The sequence below is a fragment of the Pelobates fuscus genome, chromosome 4 (genome assembly GCF_036172605.1).
Source record: "Pelobates fuscus isolate aPelFus1 chromosome 4, aPelFus1.pri, whole genome shotgun sequence".
In the NCBI taxonomy this organism is placed as follows: Eukaryota; Metazoa; Chordata; class Amphibia; order Anura; family Pelobatidae; genus Pelobates; species Pelobates fuscus.
This window is the reverse complement of record NC_086320.1, coordinates 388,997,633-389,020,486: the sequence shown is the minus strand read 5'-3', so window position 1 is coordinate 389,020,486 and position 22,854 is coordinate 388,997,633. Positions and strand designations below refer to the sequence as shown.

Below are 22,854 nucleotides of genomic sequence, written 5' to 3'. Positions count from 1 at the left end.
TCCGGTGGGTAGATATTCCATCTGAGGGTTTATTGATTACTGATGATCCGGTGGGTAGATATTCCATCTGGGGGTTTATTGATTACTGATGATCCGGTGTGTAGATATTCCATCTGAGGGTTTATTGATTACTGATGGGCTGGTGGGTAGATATTCCATCTGGGGGTTTATTGATTACTGATGAGCTAGTGGGTAGATATTCCATCTGGGGGTTTATTGATTACTGATGGGCTGGTGGGTAGATATTCCATCTGGGGGTTTATTGATTACTGATGGGCCGGTGGGTAGATATTCCATCTGGGGGTTTATTGATTACTGATGAGCTAGTGGGTAGATATTCCATCTGAGGGTTTATTGGTTACTGATGGGCTGGTGGGTAGATATTCCATCTGGGGGTTTATTGATTACTGATGGGCCGGTGGGTAGATATTCCATCTGAGGGTTTATTGATTACTGATGGGCCGGTGGGTAGATATTCCATCTGGGGGTTTATTGATTACTGATGGGCTGGTGGGTAGATATTCCATCTGGGGGTTTATTGATTACTGATGATCCGGTGGGTAGATATTCCATCTGAGGGTTTATTGATTACTGATGAGCTAGTGGGTAGATATTCCATCTGAGGGTTTATTGATTACTGATGGGCTGGTGGGTAGATATTCCATCTGGGGGTTTATTGATTACTGATGATCCGGTGGGTAGATATTCCATCTGAGGGTTTATTGATTACTGATGATCCGGTGGGTAGATATTCCATCTGAGGGTTTATTGATTACTGATGATCCGGTGGGTAGATATTCCATCTGGGGCTTTATTGATTACTGATGATCCGGTGGGTAGATATTCCATCTGAGGGTTTATTGATTACTGATGGGCTGGTGGGTAGATATTCCATCTGGGGGTTTATTGGTTACTGATGGGCTGGTGGGTAGATATTCCATCTGGGGGTTTATTGGTTACTGATGGGCTGGTGGGTAGATATTCCATCTGGGGGTTTATTGATTACTGATGGGCCGGTGGGTAGATATTCCATCTGAGGGTTTATTGATTACTGATGGGCCAGTGGGTAGATATTCCATCTGGGGGTTTATTGATTACTGATGGGCCAGTGGGTAGATATTCCATCTGGGGGTTTATTGATTACTGATGATCCGGTGGGTAGATATTCCATCTGGGGGTTTATTGATTACTAATGATCCGGTGGGTAGATATTCCATCTGGGGGTTTATTGATTACTGATGGGCCGGTGGGTAGATATTCCATCTGGGGGTTTATTGATTACTGATGGCTGGTGGGTAGATATTCCATCTGAGGGTTTATTGATTACTGATGGCCGGTGGGTCGATATTCCATCTGAGGGTTTATTGATTACTGATGATCCTGTGGGTAGATATTCCATCTGAGGGTTTATTAATTACTGATGGGCCGGTGGGTAGATAATTGGAATTTGTCTGTGTGAACCAATACAATCTGCATTCATGGAGGCAATTAACATAGTCTTGTTCTGTTCTAGGACTCTGTGACATTTGACGACGTGGCCATATGTTTTTCTGAGCATGAGTGGGCTTGGTTAGAGCAATGGCAGAAGGATCTGTACGTTGAGGTGATGTTGGAGAATTACCGGATCCTGCACTCTCTCGGTAAAAACCTAAAGAACTCTTAAATCCAATGTTCAGCCACTTTGCAAGCAGATTGGAGCTTTGTGATTAACCCTGTAACTGCTCACCATTGCACCCATCAAAAGCTCAACACTATAATCACTTGTGGATTTTTAGCACTGAATTTCTAACCTTGAATGTGGTTTCTTTCATATTGAATGGATTTTAATACACTGAATGGTATTCCCTCGACATCAATCTAGTATCAGTGCAGTTTGTCCATTACAGATCTAGTCTTACAGCATGCCCTCTGTTATGTTGAAATACTGGACTGTGTGTATAACAACGCTTCCACAATTAACTATATATTTTCGTTATCTGCCCATGTGCTTGTGTCTAATGAAAATATGCCATTTAGTAGATCCCACTGAGTGTTGGTTATTTGTTCCCCTCCCCAGACCCCGCTGCAGTGAAGCCGGAGATTATCTGGAATGTTTGTCACGGAGTGGAGTCGGACACAGATAATAAAAACTTTGCTCGAACTCTGGGCCAACCAGACAGAGAGTACGGACAGGCACCCCAAACTCCAGGTCAATATACCAGAGATTGCATTAAACTTTGGTTTGTTTGATAAAGATTTTGTGAATGTTTCCCATGTAGCGGGACACCTGGTAACCCGACTGGTTACCCCCACTAATTCCCTTCCTTCAGCCGATCAGGAACTCTTACATGGTTAGGGGACCTAGCTCTATGCGCTCCCAGCAAGCTGGAACAGCAGACACAGGGGTTAAATCTTCCTTCCCTCCAGTAACCAGACGAGACACCGTTCTGGAGGCTAAAACACAGATTTTATGCACAGACCCCCACAGGGGGTCTCCACTCAGTACAACACATCCCAGGCAGGAGGGGGTTGGGTTACAGATAGCCATCTCCCACTCTGGGAGATACCAATAGGATACACATGAAAAAACATTCCATACAGGGGGTAAAATTTGGGGCTCGGCGCCCCGGGAAGGAGTCACGTGGATCAAACCTATATCACTAGATAGCCCCGGGTCCCTTCTGGGTTCCCTGCCAATAGCGGGGCTATCGGATGTACGGAGCCCGAGATATCGGCGTCTAAAGTCTGGGGCTCGAGGCTCTGTACCTCCCCGAAATTAGTTCCATTGAGTTGCTTAGTTTATTCCGGCGAATCAAACTTCGCGCCTAAACCAAGCAACAACCAATCGGCTGAAAGGGCGCGATCAGTGCTCAGGGGAGGAGAAGAGTTTCTACGCCCAATTTAAAGACAGGGCGCTAAACTCGGTTGCACCAATTGGTGCTGGAGGAGGAGAGGGGTTCCTCCACCCAATCAGGAGAAAGGGTGCAAAACCCCATTTGAACGGGCTCTTCTTCTCTGATTGGTCGCCTGCGCCCAGCAGCGACCAATCAAGAGAATGTCGCAAACCCAGTTAATGGGCACGCCCACTCCCAATTGTAAGCACAGACTTCCATGCGGCCAGCGGGACTCTGCAGCCGTGGGACCGACTCACAGCTCCAGGGATTCCCTGCTGGCGCGCGCCTCCCTCTCTCTGGTAACTATCCCCACGCAGGTATCCACCGGAGAGAGAACTTTGTAGCTCCCGGGCAAAGGGGCGGAGGGAGAACCAATGATTATAGCTCCGTTGGGAGTGGGTTGGACGATCCCTGACACAGGGACGCGCAGGCCGCTTCGGGATATGAATGCTCCCCCTGGTGGGTGTTCGGTTTTACAAACCAGCGGCCACCCAGGGGAAGCACGCAACGCTTGTTTCCCTTGCGGTCTGCGGTTTTCACACCTTGTTAGCGAGGTGTGAACATTCTAAATGGAGTATTGGGTTGGTCCCCGTTCATCTGAGCTTTCCCAAACAGGGAGCAGGTTAAACACACAAATCCAACACAATTACATATAGATACATGGGGAAACTCGTGAGAATACGCGTTGGGAACACAAAATACAAGGGGAAAACATGCATAATCAGTGGGCATGGTACTTAGTAGCGGTATCCCGCCACATCCCATATGCAGGGTCAGCCTGGCAGAACGTGTGAGTATCTCCAAAGTTCCGGATGTAACTGAGAATGTTGTTTATAAAGTAAAAAAGGAGCAATGTCCAGTCTGCTCTGTGTGCGGCCCCTGCCCAGTCTGCTTTGCTATGTTCTGTATGCAGTGCTTATTGTTGGTAACTTGCAATCTGTCCAATGAAGTGAGCCATTCCCTCTTTGTGAGCTGAGTTTTGGGTCTATGTTTGGAATTTGATACAGTTTTTATCTTATTCCAGATCTGTTGCTCCAATTATCTTTGGATGAAATTAAGGACAACAATCAACGTCTTCCTATCTGTGGGTTTTATCCCAATGGTGACTCCTTCAATCTTAGATCCACCCAGCCTATGCCACAAACAAGCACATCTCTCAAGAGGACAACCCAACTCCTGGTGGAGGAATACACGATTGAAACAGGACTGAAAGAAAGAGGAAATTGCAAAACCAAACCTGCTCATAGAAGCAAGAGAATCAAAGAGAAGAGAAAAACTGGGAATAAGTATGAGCTTAAGGAGGACAATACTGTCAGCATCAATAGCGAGAAACCGGATTCTGGGGAGAAACTTTACATCTGTACCAAGTGTGGCAATACCTTCAGTATTTGGCAATCACTAGTTCGGCATTTCGGTGTTCATGCCACTGCCAAGCCATGCACATGCTCTGATTGTGGCAAATACTTCACTTATAAATCCAACTTCCTTCTTCACCAAAGGTCCCACTCTGGGTTAAAAGCGTTTCGGTGCTCTGAATGTGGGAAGAGTTTCATGCGTAAGTCATCACTGGTCGTACATGAGCGTTCTCACACAGGAGAGAGGCCGTATCAGTGCAACGACTGTGGTAAAGCTTTCATTGAGCATGCCAAGCTGCTTAGACATCAGCGGATTCACACTGGCGAGAGGCCGTTTGTATGTAACGCATGTGGGAAATCTTTCAATGACTCCTCTGTACTAAATCGTCATTATAAAGTGCACATTGCAGGTAGTGCTTTAAGCTGCAGCACCTGTGGAGAATTGTTCTATGAGCCGTCCACATACAACAAACACATTAAAATCCACAAACAGAAATCCCTCGAGAAAGAGAACAGTTGAATATTTTGTGGATGGGGAATGTTCGCTAGAAATGAAACACGTCATTGATGCTCGTAATGAGTGCTTACAGGACCTGGGCCTATTACTCCCAACTTGGACCAAACACGCAATGAAAGCACTGAATTCACGGTAGATTTGTTACAAAACTCTGAGCTGGTGGGAGCTTGTCCTGTGGAAGACTCCAATGGCAGTAGTAAGTGTGCAGCTAATATATTACAAAATTCCAAGCTGGTAAAGTGCCACACTTTGGTGGAAAAGAAAACATGGCTTGAGCATGGGAATGATTTGTTTAATTACCACTTCCAAAAACCTGATGCAAATCAAAATTGCCTTGATATGGAAGCTCAGGTCAGGACTTCTCCTGCAAGTAGTCTCAGACCAAGCAATCAGACCTTTATACCAATAACTCGCCAGGGTAAACACTTGCCGAAGTTACCCCATATTAAAGGTGAGGGTAATGAAAGCGTGCTTCTGAAGTCTGAGCCAACCTCTCCAAAAGAGCCTTGTGTTACTGGGGAAGTGAGTGCAAGCAGTGTGTGCGTGTTACAGGACACAGGGTTAATAACACATGAGATCATTGTGAAGAGACCACAATGGATGTATGGGGGAAAAAACAAAATGCATAAAACAAGAAAAGGTTGATAACGTTAAACCATACACATGTAACGAGTGCGGCTAAGCATTTGCCTATAATGCTCGCTTACTAATTCATCTGAAAAGTACAGAGGAGACATATCGCTGTGAGTGTGGGAAGAGCTTCCTGGAGATGATCCATCTTTTAACGCACAAGAAGACTCACTCCATCGATGAGCTCTTTAAACGCTCGTAGTGTGGGAAAGGGTTTACAGGTAATACCCACCTCTGCAAGCACCAGGGAACACACAAAGCAAAGAGGTTATTTGAGTGCTCCGAGTGTGGGAAAGGCTTTAAGGCCCCGGCCAAGCTGCGCAGACATCATAGGACCCACACAGGGGAGCGGCCTTTTCAGTGCCAAGACTGCGGCAAACGATTCAACGATTCCTCCATCCTGAAGAGGCACAGTAAAATCCACAGCATGAAAGCTCATACATGTGCAGGAAACGATTTGCTGTAATCTCTGAGCTCCACAGACATTCTCAATCTCATGACCGGTGACCCCACAAAATTGGGTTATCGCTCAGTGAGCAAAGCTCACCTATGGGGAAAGTTTGTGTTTATTAATTAAACGACAACCTGTTCTCACATGTATTCTTTGTTTACATTTAGTTATATGTTCTTTCTTTGATCACCAAAATTTCCTAAAGTTAAGCCAGGAATATTATTAGCTGAACCTCTCTTCTGATTTTGGCAGAATCCACTCTATTGAACCATCATTAAAGTAAACTTATCCTGGTCCAAAGGCCTCTAGCACTAGCAAGTTTCCCTGTTATAACTTAGCGCCAGTCTCCTTTGCCCCCCTCTAACTTTTAATGGGGGGCTGGGGGGAGAGGCGTTTTTGACATGATTAGAGCACATTGAGTGTACTCTGCCCTCCCGGAGATATTAGTAAATGGTTTAATATTGGCAGACATTGGCAGGTAAAAGTCACCCAAGGGTTGATGAATATGTATGTATCCATTTTATCTCTACTGCTGATGCCCGCCTATAGATAATATTTACCACCTATTCAGAGATCAGATTGAGTACACCTTACAAAATGCACATCTCAACTCAGTACGTTGACAGATCTCCCCTGCTTGTATGCGCTTAGTGCTGCGCTCTGAGTAGACTCCTGGGAATGGGAGTCTCATTATGTAGACAGATTTCCCTTGACTGACTGAGCCGTATTAATAATGCCGCATTATGTAATGTATGTATTGCCCGATGGGATACCACGTTATATAATGTATGTATTGCCCGATGGGATACCGCGTTATATAATGTATGTATTGCCCGATGGGATACCGCGTTATATAATGTATGTATTGCCCGATGGGATACCGCGTTATATAACCTATGTATTGCCTGATGGGATACCCCGTTATATAATGTATGTATTACGGGATGGGATACCGCGTTATATAATGTACATATTACCGGAATGGATACCGCGTTATATAATGTATGTATTACGGGATGGGATACCGCGTTATATAATATATTCTAATATGTGTTCCCTGAAATAAGGTTGGCATTCCTCTGGCTATTGATCTTGCAGTCACTGATTATCTGTATTCTCTCAGTAAAATTGTCAGATCAAAACCCTCTCAGTACATTACAGGGGAATGTCCGGTGGCTCCTCCCAGACAAATAGAGAGATTTGGACTCTGGTCTTCTTGTCCTGTCTCTCTGCGAACGCTTCCCTTGACACTGAAACTGCACGGGAAGACACAGTGTGTAATCTGTTTATTAGAAGGACATTCCTTTCTTCATTCATCAGGGACCCTTAAACGTGGAGAACAATGAACTCTTGATAGCTACATTATTTTATCCCAAACGATCTTTAGGGATCTTTCCACAAGATGTTCCTTGGAGCAGCCAGTAGACTTTGCTGGTGCCCTCAACTTATCATCACTTATCTGCTATGCCTCAGCCAGCTCCTCCTTGCCCAGAAAGGTGAGTCCTTGTTACTGCAGACCCAACAGAACTGGCCCAGTGATTAGTGAGTCCATGTTACTGCAGAACCTACAGAACTGGCCCAGTGATTAGTGAGTCCATGTTACTGTAGAACCAACAGAACTGGCCCAGTGATTAGTGAGTCCATGTTACTGCAGAACCTACAGAACTGGCCCAGTGATTAGTGAGTCCATGTTACTGCAGAACCTACAGAACTGGCCCAGTGATTAGTGAGTCCATGTTACTGCAGAACCTACAGAACTGGCCCAGTGATTAGTGAGTCCATGTTACTGCAGAACCTACAGAACTGGCCCAGTGATTAGTGAGTCCATGTTACTGCAGACCCAACAGAACTGGCCCAGTGATTAGTGAGTCCATATTAATGCAGACCCAACAGAACTGGCCCAGTGATTAGTGAGTCCATATTAATGCAGACCCAACAGAACTGGCCCAGTGATTAGTGAGTCCATATTAATGCAGACCCTACAGAACTGGCCCAGTGATTAGTGAGTCCATATTAATACAGAACCTACAGAACTGGCCCAGTGATTAGTGAGTCCATATTAATGCAGAACCTACAGAACTGGCCCAGTGATTAGTGAGTCCATGTTACTGCAGACCCAACAGAACTGGCCCAGTGATTAGTGAGTCCATATTAATGCAGAACCTACAGAACTGGCCCAGTGATTAGTGAGTTCTTGTTACTGCAGAACCTACAGAACTGGCCCAGTGATTAGTGAGTCCATATTAATGCAGAACCTACAGAACTGGCCCAGTGATTAGTGAGTTCTTGTTACTGCAAACTGCTCCAGCTATTGGTGAGTCTGTTTACTGAAGTACCAGTCCAGTGTCCAGTTTAATTTTATCCAAAAATAATTTTTCGATGTTTAATTAGATCCCAATTAATAGACAGTTGTTTCTCATGATGAATGTGAGTGATTTGGGTCTCTCTCTCTCTCTCTCTCTCTCTCACTCTGTCTCACTCTCTCACTCTCTCTCTCTCTCTCTCCCTTGCCACTTTCTGCGGGCCAGGCAATCTAAGTATGGGTTTTAGAAGTGTAACTTAATTAAAGAGCAAATGTATCTGGCTTCTTTTGGAGAAAGCTGTGATATTTACAATTAAATATATGGGTGGAACTACACCAGCCACCCGTCTGCCTCCAAGATTTACTGGCCCAGATTTAAATTTTACGGCTCCTTCAGGGAGGATCCATTAATGTCACACGGCTCCTTCAGGGAGGATCCATTAATGTCACACGGCTCCTTCAGGGAGGATCCATTAATGTCACACGGCTCCTTCATGGAGGATCCATTAATGTCACACGGCTCCTTCAGGGAGGATCCATTAATGTCACACGGCTCCTTCATGGAGGATCCATTAATGTCACACGGCTCCTTCAGGGAGGATCTATTAATGTCCCACGGCTCCTTCATGGAGGATCCATTAATGTCACACGGCTCCTTCATGGAGGATCCATTAATGTCACACGGTTCCTTCATGGAGGATCCATTAATGTCACACGGATCCTTCATGGAGGATCCATTAATGTCACACGGCTCCTTCAGGGAAGATCCATTAATGTCACACGGCTCCTTCAGGGAGGATCCATTAATGTCACACGGCTCCTTCAGGGAGGAACCATTAATGTCACACGGCTCCTTCAGGGAGGATCCATTAATGTCACACGGCCCCTTCATGGAGGATCCATTATTGTCACATGGCTCCTTTAGGGAGGATCCATTAATAATGTCACACGGCTCCTTCATGGAGGATCCATTAATGTCACACGGCTCCTTCAGGGAGGATCCATTAATGTCACACGGCTCCTTCATGGAGGATCCATTAATGTCACACGGCTCCTTCAGGGAAGATCCATTAATGTCACACGGCTCCTTCAGGGAGGATCCATTAATGTCACATGGCTCCTTCAGGGAGGAACCATTAATGTCACACGGCTCCTTCAGGGAGGATCCATTAATGTCACACGGCCCCTTCATGGAGGATCCATTAATGTCACACGGCTCCTTCAGGGAGGATCCATTAATGTCACACGGCTCCTTCAGGGAGGATCCATTTATATCACACGGCTCTTCTAGGGAGGATCCATTAATAATGTCACACGGCTCCTTCAGGGAGGATCCATTAATGTCACACGGCTCCTTCAGGGAGGATCCATTAATGTCACACGGCCCCTTCATGGAGGATCCATTAATGTCACACGGCTCCTTCAGGGAAGATCCATTAATGTCACACGGCTCCTTCATGGAGGATCCATTAATGTCACACGGTTCCTTCATGGAGGATCCATTAATGTCACACGGCTCCTTCAGGGAGGATCCATTAATGTCACACGGTTCCTTCAGGGAGGATCCATTAATGTCACACGGCTCCTTCAGGGAGGATCCATTAATGTCACACGGCTCCTTCATGGAGGATCCATTAATGGCACATGGCTCCTTCATGGAGGATCCATTTATATCACACGGCTCTTCTAGGGAGGATCCATTAATAATGTCACACGGCTCCTTCAGGGAGGATCCATTAATGTCACATGGCTCCTTCAGGGAGGATCCATTTATATCACACGGCTCTTCTAGGGAGGATCCATTAATGTCACACGGCTCCTTCATGGAGGATCCATTAATGTCACATGGCTCCTTCATGGAGGATCCATTTATATCACACGGCTCTTCTAGGGAGGATCCATTAATAATGTCACACGGCTCCTTCAGGGAGGATCCATTAATGTCACACGGCTCCTTCAGGGAGGATCCATTAATGTCACACGGCTCCTTCATGGAGGATCCATTAATGGCACATGGCTCCTTCATGGAGGATCCATTTATATCACACGGCTCTTCTAGGGAGGATCCATTAATAATGTCACACGGCTCCTTCAGGGAGGATCCATTAATGTCACATGGCTCCTTCAGGGAGGATCCATTTATATCACACGGCTCTTCTAGGGAGGATCCATTAATGTCACACGGCTCCTTCATGGAGGATCCATTAATGTCACATGGCTCCTTCATGGAGGATCCATTTATATCACACGGCTCTTCTAGGGAGGATCCATTAATAATGTCACACGGCTCCTTCAGGGAGGATCCATTAATGTCACACGGCTCCTTCAGGGAGGATCCATTAATGTCACATGGCTCCTTCAGGGAGGATCCATTAATGTCACACGGCTCCTTCATGGAGGATCCATTAATGTCACACGGCTCCTCCAGGGAGGATCCATTAATGTCACACGGCTCCTCCATGGAGGATCCATTTATATCACACGGCTCTTCTAGGGAGGATCCATTAATAATGTCACACGGCTCCTTCAGGGAGGATCCATTAATGTCACACGGCTCCTTCAGGGAGGATCCATTTATATCATACGGCTCTTCTTTTATTGCCGCCCAAGGCAGATTAGACAGTGTAGAGCATTGTTGGGCTTTTCATACAGCTAGGCTCTGATCTCTGCGTATTGTCTGACAACCTCCCACAATATCATTTAACGTCAGAGGGAGATACACCAAGGGTCTCCTGGCTTCATGCCACCACTAATTAATCAAATCATTCCTAAAGATCAGCAATCATCAAAAATGTAACTCGTCAAAAGTACTAGGTAAAATCCAATTCGTCATTATCCACTCATATAGAGGCAGCCTTCAGCGTTGTCTGCTAGACAAATCTCGCAATACATACACAACAGTCTATGCATTTCACATTAGGGATGTGCATGGGCAAAAAATTTGATTCAGTTCGGAAATTCGGGTAAGTAAATAAATTGGGCACTTCGGTTTAGTTCGGGACTTCGGCAATTCGGACATTCGTAAGCATCCCTCTTTTTCCACCACTACCAGTTACACATCTGTAGGGCTCCATAACCACCACATCCACATCTAGGGGTAGGGTTAGGTGCCCCGACTGCCACCACAACCACTTACACATCTGTAGGGCTCCCAGTGCCAGGAATTAGCTCTTTGTTCTAGATTCCTGTCATCATTCACGTAATTTTCCCTCCCTCTCTTGTTTTGCCACTTTTCAGAAATCCAAAGCACTTCGGCACTTCTGAAATTCTTCAATTCAGTTTGGCACTTCGGTAATTCGACACTTTGGCAATTCGGCTCTATTCGGTACTTCCAAAATTCAGTAATTTGGACATTACCGAATGTCCGAATTGCTAAAATTGTCCGAATTTACATTCAAAACGAATTGCACATGTCTATTTCACATTAACACATACTTTATTAAGACATTCTCCTGTGTACATTCTAAGGTAACTGCTCTTCAGTAGCGGATAGGTAGTATAATCCACAGGGTCTCCGCTGGTAGACAGGAAAAGCAGGTAATAATCCAAGTAGGCAGATACAGCATGCAATAATCCAGGTAGCGTTATAAGAATCCTTCCCTCCCAAGAACTAGACGACACATAGGCTGGAGGTCAACTGAGCTTTTAATCACAGGTCACCGTATTTATGGGATTCCCCATGCAAGGGGTTTCCCTACTGACATTTCAGGGGTTGTACCGTAGGGGACTACATGGGGAACTGAATAACCTGAACATTTCTCCCATCATGCACTGCTGCACGAGAGGGATACTCTCACTAGAATATACAGTTAAGTGGATTATCCCTCCGTGCAGCAGAACTGACAATTTACATTAAAACCCATAACTTTTATATTATTTGTTATATTTAAACGAATGGATGTTCGGTAGATAGCTGGGGTCTGAGCACACATTTCGTGAAAGTACCGCTCAGATCCCAGCTTAAATAACCGAACGCCGCATGAAATACACATTACATTTAAGTTCACTTCAAACTACCTATTTAACATATGGGAACAAACTACCGATTTAACATATGGGAACAAACTACCGAAGGACCGGGACTCCCGAACGGCTTGGAAGTCCAGCGGTATTCGTGCCGTCGAGTAGCCGATTTTGAGTTCCAGGCGCTCGACGACCAAATACCGCTGGGCTAACAAAGGATCCAAGATGGCCGACCGCCGCGTGGTCGGTAGCCGAACGGCGGCCACCCTGAATCCTTCTAATTACCGATTGCAACACTTGCAATCCTTAATGGGAGCCACACGACCTCCTGTGTGTGGTCTCCCTTCGGTAGTTTGGTTGTTTCACGAACAGTGTTGAAATTCACTATTCGTGAAACGATTTGCAGGAAGACTTGCGGCTTTCATGCCGCCAGCATATGAACGCCATTGTTTGCAAGAACCACACTACATACACTTGGTTCTTAAAGGCATACATACACATTTGTAACACAATACAGTAAATACAGTTTAAAGTGTCTGGATTTGCCACAAAAACTCATTTTTTTTTTGCTTTGTACATTAAACCTCTAGGATATCCTTCAGAATGAACACAGGTGTACTTAAAGGACCTGTTAACCCTGCAATGTTATTGATGCAGGAGTTCATAGGAAAGCATTGAATACAACGTGGAGAAGCAAGAATATGCGCAGCATTGGCCAGACATGCACATCAGCTCCCAATGTTCCTCTATGAGGCTGGACCTCCTTTATGAGGCAGAGAGTAAAAAGCTTTATTTTATTAATTTTTATGCAAAAGAAAGGGGTTCACCTATATATCACTACGGGCACTATAGAGTTAGGAATACACATCTGTACTCCTGACATTATAGTATTATTTTAAATAAACTATACCCCGCAAAGAACACAGATTGTGACAGAGCTCCTGTTCTCAGAGTACCTCCGCTCAGTTCGCTTCCTAGACGCTTGCCGGGACCCTGGGGCAGTTCAACCACAGTCAACAAAGCTTGATTGGGGTCTCTGCAGCTTTTCCACCTGAGTAGGCTGCAGCTCTCTCCTTACAGGCAGGTATCGTCCCTGTGGCAGGATCGCTGCCTGTTAGTGATTTGCTGTATGTCATTCCCTTTAATTTTCCCCTATATTGTGTGTTTTCTTTTGGTTTACCTACTCCCCATTCAGGAGTCCCCATACGAACGAGTTCTGTTCGCCTCCCGAATGGGGACCCCCTCGATACCCCATTTAGAATGTTTGTTTGGAACGTTCATACCACGTTAGAATGTTCACACCTAAGTCAACAAGGTGTGAAAACCACAAACCGCAAGGGAAGCCTCAACATGGCGGCCCGTTCCTTAAACAAACGCCATTCAGAGGGAGCATTCGCGGATTGCTTCACACTAATCAATTAAAACGTTGGCAACTTGCAACATAAATGTGAAACCGCAAATTAAGTAATTAATGAGCACTTCCGAGGGTGGCTGCTGTTTGTACAGACGAACGCCGGCCATGGGGAGACACTTCCCTTACTTGGTTTCACCCAGGGACCCCGCGAACGGAGACTGTTGATGTTCTGGGGCTCCCTAAAATTGCTGGGGAAACTCTTTGGGGACAATGGTGGTTTGGTGGGCTTTCTGTGCCTGGGAGCCCAGAAGGAGGGAGTCTTTCCCACGCTGGGACTCCCAGGTACAGAGGGTCCTGGGAAGAAGACCCCCTGCCACGGGAAGTGGGAAACCCTGTACTTGGGCGGCGGGAACTGGGGACAAAGGAACTGGAATCCCTGTCACACGCACAGGCCCCAGGGAGGGGGAGGACCCTGGTAGGTGACACCAAATGGAGGGACAAAGGGATTAGGGTCCGGTTCCGTCATCCAATCACTGGGAGGGCCCTGGGAGGGGACATTGTCTGTATGAGTGATCCACCCCTTGCATTGGAAAGTATAAAGCAGAGTATGGCTAATAAAGTCGTTGTTGTACCCCTGGAACTGTGTGTCGTCCGGTTACTGAGGAAAATGGGTCTCTTACTTTATTATTAGCGGGGGTAACAAGCCTATATCAAGGTCTCTGCGGTACAAGCCTATATCCTCGCACGGAAGAAAGGGCAAACCACCCACAATTAGATGAACGAAGGACCAGAGAGAGGTCCCCAGAAGGCCCGGCCCGAAAGGCCAAGTTGCCCTTTGCCGCCTTTAACCCCTTAAGGACCAAACTTCTGGAATAAAAAGGAATCATGACATGTCACACATGGCATGTGTCCTTAAGGGGTTAAAGAATTCAAGGAGGCAGAAGAAGGCATCAACGACTTCCTGCAGGACTTCGAACGCCAGTGCTTATTGCAGGAAGTCGCCCCCGCAGACTGGGTCACTATCTTGGCCATTACCCTAACAGGGAGGGCGGCAGAGGCATACTGTCATGACTGCTAGTGTGGTCCAGCATGCAGAACTATGTAACATCTACATAGACAGAACAGAAAATGATAGAACGTAAACCAGTCCTTAGAATGGCCGGACTAATACGTTAAAGACAGAGAAAGGTCAAGGGATAGCCGAGGTCAAGAAAGCCAGAAATATACAATATCAATAAACAAGCCAAGTCAGGGAAACCAGAAATCAGAATAGTCGGGAATAGCCAAGGTCAAAATACAGAGAATATCAAGAACAGGACAAGAAAACGCACTCTCTGGAACCAGGAACGGAAACCACGACAGGGCAATGAACTATGGAGCTTCTGAACCCAGAACGTGCGTGTGCGTCGTGACATCACACACACGTTTGTGTCACCCTGGGGGACGGAGCTATATATGGCCTCAAACGCATGGTCGGCACCATCTTTAATCCGGGCATGTGCCCAGGAGAACCCGACTGAGCAGCTCCTGTCTCACCGCTGAGCAGGTAAGCTCAGTTCTTCAGCACAGTCGCACCGGTTGGGTGCGACCGCACCTCGTGGCAAGCCGGGGGCCGTGACACCTTTCGAGATGTACCAGCAGACCAGATCCAGAAGTACGAGTAGGCCAAATAAGTCCTCCTAGCCTGGTATGTTGTAACCCCAGAGGCGTACTGCAGGAAGTTCAGAGGGACCAAGAAAGGTGAGAAGGATTCCCATGCGGAGTGGGCATGCCATATCATCCGAGCCACCAAGAGCTGGATGGCCTCACAACAGGCCAAGTCACCCGAAGAGATTCTCCATTCTTTTTTACAATGGGCTCCCCACAGAGGTGCAGGAATGGGTGAATGACTGGCAGCCCAAGACCGTGACCGAAGCAGCCAAATGGGCTGACGAGTATGCAAATACTCTCAACGCCCTGCTCCCTCTCTCAGCTACCGATTGTCAGGGTGGTGGTCCAGTGCCCGGGACCCAGACACTGTCCGGGCGGCGGTGCAGGACCGGGACCCAGTATGCCTGATGTTCAAAGTTGGAGTCACAGCGTGGAGGTGGATTAGCAGGGTAACCGCACGCCCCCTGGTGTTGAGCACCAGCGTTTGTGCAGCCACATACCAAGACCCTGAATCAGCTTCAGCGGATACCAGGAACTAAGAGCTTGGAAATTAAGCAGACCTCCCAGGAGCTGAATAGGGAGGTCAACAAGATTGTATCCAGTACTAGAAACAAGGCAAGACTAGAGATAGGCACCAAACATGAAAACAAGACAGAACTAATAGAACCCAGAACCAGAGAAGGATAGTAAGCTAAACCCAGAACATATACACAAGACATGAGGAAAACAAACATAACATGGGCATGACTAGACAGGACTGGGTATACAAACTAAAACAAGACAAGATAACAAGGCAAAACAAGAGGAGAAATAACTAAGTACTACATATGGAAATCATAGGGATTTAGTCACACTATATGATCATACATTGCATAAGCCTGCCAACAACGCCAATGTACCCCATATCTGGCAGGTCCTACACTGCCTAATGTATGCTAAAACAACCAAAAGACATATATAGCACTTAGCATAAAGAAAACCAGACATAGAATAGAAAACCAAAAACCAAGAAAAACTAAACAAGAATTGTAACAAGAGTACTGGATACTAGAAGCCAAGACCAGACATCTCCACAGAAAAGAGCAGGACGTGACACCGATCTCCTCATCCGACCTCTGCTACAACCCAACCCCTCAACCACAGCTCCCCTTCATGGCATCCTGGTCCGGTCACCCCCCCAGCGAGCTTTCCCCGGGGCAGAACTGCGATGTTTCCAGGGCCTCCACATAAAAATTAACAGTCCCTAAAACCGGGGAAAGCCCATGTGGGTCACCCCCGTAGTCCCTACTGGCTCTCTGCTACCACCATGACCCCACAGAGTTCCAGAGCCCTGACGAAGAAGCCTGGACCATCCTGCATGAGGCGAACCCAGTCCAGGCCGCCCATGATAACTGGGATCACCACCGACTGGCAGTGCGGCTGAACTGGCACAAGGTCCAGGGACTCTGAAAAATCAGAGCCTCTCTAACCCTGGTGGGACCCCAGCTTATCCCCGAAGAAGAATGGATAGGGGGTACTGTCGCCGTCCGAGTGGCAGGAGGGAACGTACACTACCTACCCACGGCCCATGTTCACCTCGGCCCATGTTCACCTCGGCCCATGTTCACCTAGGGGCGCCGGAGCCCAGAGACTAGAAGTGGACCTTATGGATCGACTAATTAAAACTCAAAATTTCTACTATAAAAGACCAATAGAGTGATCAGGAGTAATTGGAAATAGTGAAATAGGAATATAATTCAAACAGTAGGTTTAATGTCACGAATAGTTAGAAAAAAAAACATAGACCTGGATTAACATGGATCTGTTAAGTAGTAATATCGCTGAATAGACAAAGACTCTAAAAATCTAGATGCCTATTGCACAAGTTAAAGTCCAACTGGGTAAATCCAAGTGATAAAAATAAATAAATAATTGATAAATAATGGAGCTGTATCAGCTAGGTGGATCCCAGAACGATTGCCTACTATGGTATAAGTAGGAAAGAATACTGGTAAAGCTGGAGATAATGTAGTATCAGTCTAATAACCTTCAATGGAATTAAAACTGTGACAGAACCATCCGTCTGTCTATTTCTTTGGTGGATTCGGCTATTTTGTGCCATCCGTCTAAATGACTGATTTGATATATTATGAAGCATGTTTTACCGTTCCAGCCTGTTTCCAGCCGTTCGCATCATTTCGCACGAACTCCGTGTATAACATATAGGTGGCCGCCATTTCGGGACTTTTGCACGTGTTCGCGGCCATCTTGCGTGCGAACAGCGGTGTTTGCCTGTAAACGCATGGAGCTAAAAACGGATACACAAACAGGCGAACACCGCTGAGACCTCCATGCGCCCAGAAATTCGTGCTGGAACTACCGAACGACGGGCCATTCGGTAGTTACACGTAATCAGCTATGGGGAATCCAGCGAACTCGGAGATAGTTGTGGATGATGAGAATTTCGTATAGTTTTAACAGGCGAACGGAGACCGACTGCAGGGCCAAAACTTGTGGAACTCTTTTCGGCTAGAAAATCCGTGCAGTCGATCAAAACTTCAAACATCCATAACTCCCGAACCCCACAACCGAATGGGCTGGAATTTGGACAGAGTGTTCCCCTAACCAAGACCTTTCAAGCGGTGCTGGACTTAAAGGTGTACCCCCTGTTTTTGGGGTACATCCAGAACTGGGGTAAAATATTGTACGTTATAATTGTGTTATGTGTTTATCTGAGGGGAGGAGACGTGGGGGTGTTACCCTGTGTATAATTGGTTGTTTTCATCCTCCCCCTGGGAGTGTCCTGTGTGTGCCTTTTCCTAATAAAAAGCAGGCTGGGTGTTCCAGTCCTGAGATCTTGTTTGACCCTCAACACGGAGCTTCAGTCTAGTTATTGGGTGGATTCTTATTCACGCTTAAGGACTATTTATGGGAAACTTATGCCGCTTGGTGGATATCGTTTTTTGGTTGTTAGCGGCAGTTCGTGGAGTTCGGTTCGGGAACCTGAGTACATTCACGGATCCCGTTCGGGAGATTACCGCTTCCCCTGGTTATGGTTCGTGGATTATACATTATACGAACAAAGACTTGATACGGTGAGAGGGGAAGGTGGACTAAACGGCGATTTACTTATTAAGACAAAAGGTGTCTTAACAAAAACCAATACATAAATGATGAAATGATACAACCTAAACCAAGATATGTATCAGTTATGACCGCAGAGTGTTTGCAGTATACCAAGTCTGTGCCGGATTCTGTGATGTACAATAAAGAGACAGGGTGCTCTCTAGTAGAAATGTATTAAAAAGATGAACACTGTTAAAGACAGATAAATAAATATGCACTCATAGAAGGGTTCAAAGTCGTGGCATGAGATGCCAGGTCGGTAGCCTACAGACCAGAAAATCCTCGTAGCTCCCTCCTGCCGGCCGGATCGGGGGAAGTGTGGATCTCTGTGAGGTGTCAGACACTGGATACTTGATAAAGACCTTAACAGGTTGAAACATTGCAATAAATCTGCCTGGAGACAATCGCAGTGAGGGCCTGGGATTTTTTCTATTTGTACATATCCCTTGGGGTTCTTTGCTGACCTAAGCTCAGAAGCACCCTGTGTTTAATTGTTGTGTACCTTTTTTTCTAAGACACTGGATACACGACGCGTGCGTTCCACTCCGGCTCACGTATCGACTACCTCCAGAGATGCTGCTCGGCAACAACCTGGGACACCTCACCTCCATCTTTGTCTCCGTCCAGACCCTGGAAGAAGCCTACCCTGTGATAACCCGGCAGCCAGCCTGCACCACCCAAGTCAGCTCACACTCTGAGGCTCATGTGCCACTCTACACATCCCAGGTCCCGTAGAAGGCCCCATAAGCGAGCCTCCCGCATCAGTCCCCCACCCTTTGGGTGCTATTGCCATCCCTACACCAAGAGCCCTGGGATCCTACCCCTGACCTGGCCCCTATACCCTGGGATACCCCAACTGAGTTTGAGACAAGGATAAGGCAGCCCCGGGGGACATAGGGAAAGACGTGGAGCGGTACATCTGGGAAGGGGGCGGTTGTACCGCATTGCAGTGAGAAAGAAACCATCTACAGCCCCTACTACCACCAAGCAGCTGGTAGCGCCCAAGAAATATCGGTATGAGCTGCTGAAGCTAGCCCACGATATTCCCATGACCGGACATTTGGGAAGGAGTGGTACGGCTTCTCGGCTCACTCAAAGCTTCTGCTGGCCAGGCATCTCTAAGGATCTGAGGCAGTGCTTCCAGACCTGCGATGTCTGCCAGAAGCGGTGCAATCGACACAAGGCCCCGCCCCATCCCCTCCCCGTTATCGAAGATCCGTTCGACAGAGTAGCTGTCAATATCGTAGGCCCCGTAGCTAAGCCTAATCCCTCTGGGAAGAAGTACATTCTGACCATCGTGGAATACGCGATTCTGTATCCCGCGGCAGTCGCCCTGAGCAATATTCGGGCAGAGACTGTGGCTGAAGCCCTGATAAGAGTGTTCTCCCGGATCGGCTTTCCCCAGGAGATCCTCTCGGATGAGGGCACCCAATTCACTGCCGAAATGAATCACCAACTGTGGAGGTTATGCGGCATTAAACCGATTCTAAGTTCCCCAGACCAATGGCTTGTGTGAGCGCTTCAATGGTATGTTGAAGCAAATGCTCAGTACCTTTGCAGAGACTCACAAGGATTGGGAGAAATTCCTGCCCCATCTCCTGTTCGCTTATCAGGAGGTGCCCCAGGAATCTACAGGGTTTTCCCTGTTCAAGCTGATATTCAGGCGGAGGGTGAGGGGGCACCTAGACCTAGTTTGGGAACACTGGGAGGGAGCTGGGGAACAGAAAGGGACCCCCATCATCCCATATGTGCTGTAGTTTAGGGACCGACTGGAGGAACTCACCCATTTACTAAGCCTCCAGGCGTCCCAGAGACGTCCGTGCACGTGCTACGATCGGGGCACCAGGAGCCGTAGCTTTCAGGTCGGGCAGAAGGTTTTGCTACTGAAACCCGTCCGACATGACAGACTGCAGGCGGCCTAGCAGGGCCCATACTGGGTAGTGGAACAGAAAGAGGACGCTACCTATGTGATCGGCCCATGCTCGGGTACCGGAGTCAGACGCCTGTTACATGTTAACATGCTGAAGCTCTATCACGAGACAGAGGATATCGCTGCCATTTGTGCACCAGCCTAGGAAGATTACAGCACTCTTCCCTTGCCTGACCTGCTGGAGGATGGAGCTCAGGGAGGGTCCATAGAGGAGGGGCTGATTAACTGAGAGAGAGTGCAGACAGGCACAGCAGATGCTGTCTGCCAAGCGAACAACGTTCTCCATTCTGCCCGGGTATACCCCCCTGGCCACCCATAGAGTGGAGACCCCCAACCAACCGCCTCTGCGGAGGCTGTGCGGTGAAGTATGCTGCAGGAGATCCAGGAGAGGCAATGGTTAGGGGTCATAAAACCATCCACAAGCCCTTTGGCCTCCCCAGTAGTCCTGGTCCCAAAGAAAGGTGGGACTACCCAGTTCTGTGTGGACTACAGGATGCTCAACATTGGACGCATACCCTAAGCTCCGCATGGATTAGCTGCTGGATAGGATGGCTTTGGGCCAATGCCACACCACTATTGACCTTTGTAACGGCTACTGGCAGATCCCCCTAATGGTGGCTGCTGTCCCCAAGTCCGCCTTCGTCTATAGGAAATTTGTCCACAACTACAGTGCCCTTGCTAAACCCTTCACTGACCTGACCAAAAAGTCTTTGCCCCAGCAAGTACACTGGACCTGAGAGTGTGAGCAGGTGTTCCAAGCCTTCAAGGACGCCCTGACATTTGCCCCTGTCTTGACTGCACAGATACCTCCATGTTTGGGTTAGGAGCTGTACTGAGCCTGGTCGGGGATGATGGCTGTGGTGAAAGTGACCTCGCCACTGGCTTTTGAAGGAGCCTGTTTGCCAGCCTCCTACCTTGTGACTAAGGCCCCTGCAATAGACCTGGCTAAAATACTTCAAACAGGCTCCGTTCATGCAATTGGGACTATATGATTCATTTACCGAACAACCGCACGAACAGAGACCACCCTGGAGCTTGTTAACACCTATTAACAACTTTCTCACCACAGTGTTTTAATTGTTCGTCTGGATGGGCGCAATTCTTATGAACAACCACAAGGTGGCGCCCATCTTGTTTGCATGAACGCAGGCAGCAGTGTTTGGGCATGAATCTCATGGAACTGAAATCGGATACAGAAACTCCCGAACACCGCTGGACTTCCATCCATGCCTGCATTCGGTTCTATACCAGTTAGAAGAGCATTGTTCGGTGGGATCATTCGTCTGGATGAAGGGAACAAGCTCCAGGATAAGACTATTGACTCCGTTCAGTAGTTTGTTCATTTTCAAACTACCGAACCATTCCGACCGCAAGCCCTGATTCTCTGGAACTGTTTTGGGCATGGGACCATGCCTGCGTTCGGTCAAATAAATGACTTCCAAAGAATTTCTGAACACCTGAACTGATCTGGGTGATTTTTGGATATGTTGGTCGCCCAGATTCAGGGCTATCAGGGGATGTAACTTTTGCGGGGATATCATGTGTTTTGAGGTAATTTGGGGACTTTTTAGAAATGTATGTTTTTTCTGTGCATGGAGAAAATTGGATTAGAATTAGTAAATTACTGATCCAATTATCTCCCAAGCAGAGGAGAGGGATCGTGTGTCATGTATGGGAGTGGCTAACATTGGAAATGTGTTATTATTGTTTTTTAAGTTTGTGTCCCTGTTGCCAACAAGGTCCACGTGGGCATACCCCTTGCATGGGGACTTGCATAAAAGGCCAGTGTGGCTACAATTAAAACAGACTTACTTCCCCCTCAATCTAGTGTTCTGTCTCCTATTGTAGGGAACTGGTATACAGCTATCACTACTAGCTCTTGTAAGATCTCACAGCTACACTCTCCTGGAGGAGAAGCCTTCCCACTGAGTCCCTGGATCCAGGAGTTTGGTCCAGGGTGGGAAGGGACGGCGAGACCCCAACCGAGCTGCAGCGGTTTGTGGGGTCTATGGCGCTTATAGTGTCCAGTGCGGTGCGTATGGTCCTCCGCACCAGCTAGGAAGCGGTCTTGGCGGAGGTACCCAGGGATTCAGGGAGTACGGGGGGTACAGGGAGCTCCGTTACAATGGTGGAAAACACCCCTTGGCTTACCTCAGCAGGAAGCTGTTGCCCAGGGAGGTAAGCAGGGCTCGAGTCCTGCAGGAACGCGTGGGAACGGCGTTCCTGCACTTTTTTTACAGTGGGAATGCCGTTCCCGTTGCTCCTGCAGGAGCCCCCGTTTTCCCCGTATTATGGGGTCCAGTGGGGCTAAAGCCCGTCGGGCGGCGAGGGAGCTGCTGGTCTGTCTCCTCTGCTCCCTCGCGCGCTGTCTACGGAAGCCGAAATATGATGTCATATTCCGGCTCCCGGCATTAATAGACAGCCCGCGAGGGAGCAGAGGAGACAGACCAGCAGCTCCCTCGCCGCGTGTATCAGGCACCACCGCCGCCCGCCGGGCTTTAGCCCCACTGGACCCCAGGGACAAGTCCACGCCAGCTCTCCAGGTAGGGAGGCTGGGTGGACAATTGTTAAGCATTTTGTAAAAATGTATGTTTGTGAGTGTGAGTCTGGGAGTGTGTGTGTCTGGGAGTGTGAGTTTATGTGTGTGTGTGTATGTGTCTTTGTCTGTGAGTGTATGTATCTTTGTGTGTGTGTGTGTCTGTGAGTGTGAGCTTATGTGTGTGT

The 22,854-nt window shown here is 47.5% G+C and overlaps 2 protein-coding genes across 5 annotated transcripts in view; both read left to right on the top strand.

Moving 5' to 3' along the window:
- The first annotated feature begins 1,100 nt into the window (after positions 1-1,100).
- On the top strand, positions 1,101-5,973 carry LOC134609507 (zinc finger protein ZFP2-like). Its single transcript, XM_063453167.1, has 6 exons — positions 1,101-1,154; positions 1,514-1,640; positions 2,057-2,188; positions 3,898-4,743; positions 4,819-5,267; positions 5,578-5,973. Exons 1-6 carry the CDS (start codon positions 1,101-1,103, stop codon positions 5,839-5,841), a joined length of 1,872 nt encoding a protein of 623 aa, XP_063309237.1. The 3' UTR covers positions 5,842-5,973.
- Positions 5,974-6,933: 960 nt separating this feature from the next.
- LOC134609276 (protein HEG-like) overlaps positions 6,934-22,854 on the top strand; it is a 385,710-nt gene continuing 369,789 nt past the window's right edge. The window contains exon 1 of one of the 4 annotated variants that reach the window (XM_063452931.1): positions 6,934-7,322. In XM_063452931.1, coding sequence (XP_063309001.1) covers positions 7,229-7,322 — 94 coding nt within the window. In that variant the 5' untranslated portion in view covers positions 6,934-7,228. The remainder of the gene's footprint in view (positions 7,323-22,854) is intronic. The other 3 variants (XM_063452928.1, XM_063452927.1, XM_063452929.1) reach the window with 3 other exon arrangements.